Below are 4,312 nucleotides of genomic sequence, written 5' to 3' on the forward strand. Positions count from 1 at the left end.
TTTCTTTTTTGACAATTGTAGGGATGAAAAACTTGGTGAATCTTAGGGTGAAGGTTCAATTAAATCCCTCACCGGTTAGGCGCAAAAAAAAAAAAAAAAACATCATTAAATTGAATCAATGATCAAGATTATTTAAAAGTAAAAATGAAAATATGTACAAGGTATGTGCATTTTGTTAATCCTTTTCATCCCTACCCCTATTTGTTTTCCATTTGCATCCTTTTCAATTCACCACAAATATGTACAAGATGGAACCAGGGATGAAAGTATAGATGTTTTTGTTTTTGGACCAGGTTTGATAACAAAGGTAGAATAGAGGTTTAAATTTGAAGAACTGCTTGATTGAATTAAATTTCCATTTCCATTACCACTATGACTAGAGAAGCAATTTATTTGATTGAATGAGTGTTGACGATTACACAATGGGGATTTTTATATGAATTGATTTTGTGCTACCCTCAATTCGATTATAGTGTGTTATTGTTTGTTAATATATATGTATTTTATTGATTTGATGAAAAATAATGGTTATTTAAGTTCCGTTTGGATTGACTTATTTTTGAACTTATGAAAAATAGCTTATGTAAATAAATAAACTTTTATGTTAATTTATAAATTTTCACTAATGAAAATTGTATCGTTATAAGTTTTTTTTTCCTTCATAAACTACTTTGAAAAGCTTATGAATAATAAATAAAAACTTATTTATTTGCATAAGTTGTTTTGCATAACCTTAAAAATAAATCAATCCAAACGAACCCTTATTTGGTTTTGGTAAGAAAACAAAACCACACAATAAATCAGCATCTTCTCAAGTTGGAGAGGATATCTGTGGGCAAAGAGGATAGAGATATGGTTGTGTGGAAAGGAATATATGTTCTCATTTTTATTTTTGAATAATTTCAGCCATTGATTTAATCTATTGGTATTTTATTTTGCGCTTCATTGATGAGGGACTTAAGTGAGTCTTCACTCTAAAATCCATCAAAAATCATAAATTAAACTTTTTTTTTATATCTTTTTACAAAATTTAAAATGATTAAATATCTTTTTAATTTTTTTTTTTGTGGTGGTCAGGATTTGACCTGAGCTAAGCATAGAAGGACATGTTTTTAGTCCTCTAAATATATCAACTTGGGATAATTTTCCTTGCTATTTCCTTTGCAATCTTCTTCTTGCTTCTAGTTCCAACATTCGGTCTCTCTGTTGGACCCAATTCATATTTCCTTTTGAATTTGGTTATGCAATCAAATTATAAATTGTTCCATCTTTCTTGACGGTGCGTTGCTCTAATCCAACAATTGCCAAACCTTTTTCTTACCATTCCACACGTATATGAGTAATTTAATGTAATAGGGGTGGTTTTTTCTTTCCATCAAATAGGAATTGAGTGAGATCCTTATAAGTAAAATAGTCAAAAGAGGAAGCAGGAAAAATAATTAACAATCATGGTAAAAAGATAATGTGGAAAATGGGTATGAAAAGAAGAAGAAAAGACATGGGTAAGCAACAAATGAAACTGCAAGATTTTCAAAATGCACTTTTTACCATTCCACACGTTTATCTTGAACACCATACTTTATATATATGTGTTTGTATAACTCTTGTTGAGATTATAGTACCCACCACCACCCATTAGAGAAATCCATCTTTATTTTGTTAGTGAAATTATGATAAGTTATATTATTCTTATATTCCATGCATTGTTTGTTGGGTTCAACTCAGCAATAGATAATGGAGATACCAACTGCAAAGAGAGGGAGAGACATGCTCTCCTCGGTTTCAAACAAGGCCTTCAAGACGAGTACGGTATGTTGTCTACATGGAATGATAGTCCAAATGCAGATTGCTGCAAATGGAAAGGAGTTCAATGCAACAACCAAACTGGTTATATTCAAAGTCTTGATTTGCATGGTTCAAAAACACGCTATTTGAGAGGCAAAATCAACCCTTTAATAACTGAATTGCAACATCTTACATATTTAGACCTTGGTTTTTTGAATACTAGTGGTCAAATCCCAAAATTTATTGGCTCCTTCAGCAACTTGCGATACATTGATCTCTCAAATAGTGGTTTCGATGGGAAGATTCCTGCTCAGCTTAGGAATCTCTCATTGTTGCAATACCTTGATCTCAGCCGCAATCAACTCATTGGATCAATCCCTGATGATTTTGGCACTATGATGCTTTCACTTGTGGATCTCTATCTGGATGGCAATAGTTTAGAAGGCAAGATCCCTACATTTATTGGGAACATATGTACATTGAAGAGCTTTTGGGCTAATGATAACCGCTTAAGCGGAGATATTTCATACTTTACAGTTCATAATAACTATTCGAACTGCATTGGAAATGTATCCTCGTTACAGGAATTATCCTTATCAAATAATCAAATTACTGGCATGTTACCAAATCTTTCAATCTTATCATCTTTGAGAATGTTGTATCTTGCTGGAAATAAATTATTTGGAGAAATACCCACGAGCATTGGATCAATTATGGAGTTAAAGTATTTGGATTTGAGCGTAAACGCTTTTGAAGGTGTCATCTCTGAATCTCATTTCACTAACCTCTCCAAATTGGAAGATCTATATTTGTCTTATAACTTTCTGACTGTGAAGGTTAGTTATGACTGGGTTCCTCCCTTTAAATTAATAAATTTGAATCTAGCATCTTGCAATCTAAATTATAGATTTCCTAACTGGCTTCAAACACAAAACTCCTTATCCTATCTTATCCTTTCAAATGTCAGTAATCTAGATCCAATACCTACTTGGTTTTGGGGGAAATTGAAAACACTAGTGATATTATTGGACTTGTCAAACAATGAATTAAAGGGTGAGTTGTCTGATTGTTGGAATAATTTATCCTCATTACAATATATTGACCTGAGAAATAACAAGTTGTCTGGAAAGATTCCCTTCTCAATGGGTGCCCTTTCTAATTTGGAGGCTTTGAGTTTAACAAATAATAATTTGGGGGGACAACTTCCTTCCTCATTAAAGAATTGCTCAAACTTGGCTTTATTGGATCTTGGAGAAAATATATTTCATGGTCCATTACCTTTATGGATTGGAGATAGTTTGCACCAATTAATAATCTTAAGCCTTCGGTTCAATAAATTCAATGGAAGTCTACCTTCAAATCTCTGTTATTTGAGAAATCTTCATGTCTTAGATTTGTCACTTAATAGCTTATCAGGAGGAATCCCAACTTGTGTAAAGAATCTTACTTTAATGGCTCAGGAGTTCATTAATTCAACTTCATCATTTCTACCTGTGATTTCACTCAACAACTGGTCTTTTAATTTACCCTATGGTTTCGACCTATTCTTGATGTGGAAAGGGGTAGACCAACTTTACATAAATCCTTATAGGTTTTTAAAAACAATTGATCTTTCAAGCAACCATCTTACAGGGGAAATACCAGTTGAAATGGAGTACTTATTTGGTTTGATTTCCTTAAATTTGTCGAGGAACAATCTCAGTGGGGAAATCATTCCGAACATAGGAAACTTCAAGTCACTTGAATTTCTTGATCTCTCAAGAAATCATCTTTCAGGAAGAATTCCTTCCAGTCTAGCCCACATTGATCGTCTCACTTGGTTGGACTTGTCAAACAACAAGCTCTATGTGAAAATTCCAATTGGAACGCAACTGCAGACATTTAACGCTTCATGTTTTGAAGAAAATTCTAATCTCTGCGGAGAACCACTTGATATAAAGTGTCCAGGCGAAGAGCCACCGAAATATCAAGTGCAAACAACTGATGCAGGAGATGACAATTTAATATTTTTGGAAGCATTATACATGAGTGGGGGGATAGGATTCTTCATTGGCTTCGTTGGCTTGGCAGGCTCAATATTTTTACTACCATCTTGGAGAGAAACTTGCTCCAAATTCTTGAACACATTGATATTGAAAATCTTCTTGTGGAGGAAGCAGTAAATGTATACCTTGCTAGTTGCTCTAAGTTGGATGAATATGATGGGCAGGTACCTATGTTATTTCTTGCTTTTTTTGTTTATGGTTTAACTGAATCATGAACATTGCCACTGCATCAATGTTCAATATTCAGCCATAATAAAACGATTAGTTGCACAGTTTAGTTAATCTATATATTTGACTTGCCTTGATTAATGGTACTTGATTTATCTTTTATCATGACCATTTATTTTTTCCCTCATATGCAATTTATGCCATGGAAACTGCAATGCTTTGATATTGTTTCCAAGAACTAAAATTAATTTTTTTTTACAGGATCTCCTATTGGTACCGAACGGGACGAGTACATCTTTTGCTGTTTTAGAATA

The 4,312-nt window shown here is 33.1% G+C and overlaps 1 protein-coding gene across 1 annotated transcript; it reads left to right on the forward strand.

Annotated features, from left to right (window-relative positions):
* The first annotated feature begins 1,670 nt into the window (after positions 1-1,670).
* LOC25484628 (receptor-like protein EIX1) lies at positions 1,671-3,947 on the forward strand. The gene has a single exon (XM_013613514.3). It carries the CDS (start codon positions 1,671-1,673, stop codon positions 3,945-3,947), a length of 2,277 nt encoding a protein of 758 aa, XP_013468968.1.
* The last annotated feature ends 365 nt before the right edge of the window (positions 3,948-4,312 follow it).

The sequence above is a fragment of the Medicago truncatula genome, chromosome 1, assembly GCF_003473485.1.
Source record: "Medicago truncatula cultivar Jemalong A17 chromosome 1, MtrunA17r5.0-ANR, whole genome shotgun sequence".
Classification (NCBI taxonomy): domain Eukaryota; kingdom Viridiplantae; phylum Streptophyta; class Magnoliopsida; order Fabales; family Fabaceae; genus Medicago; species Medicago truncatula.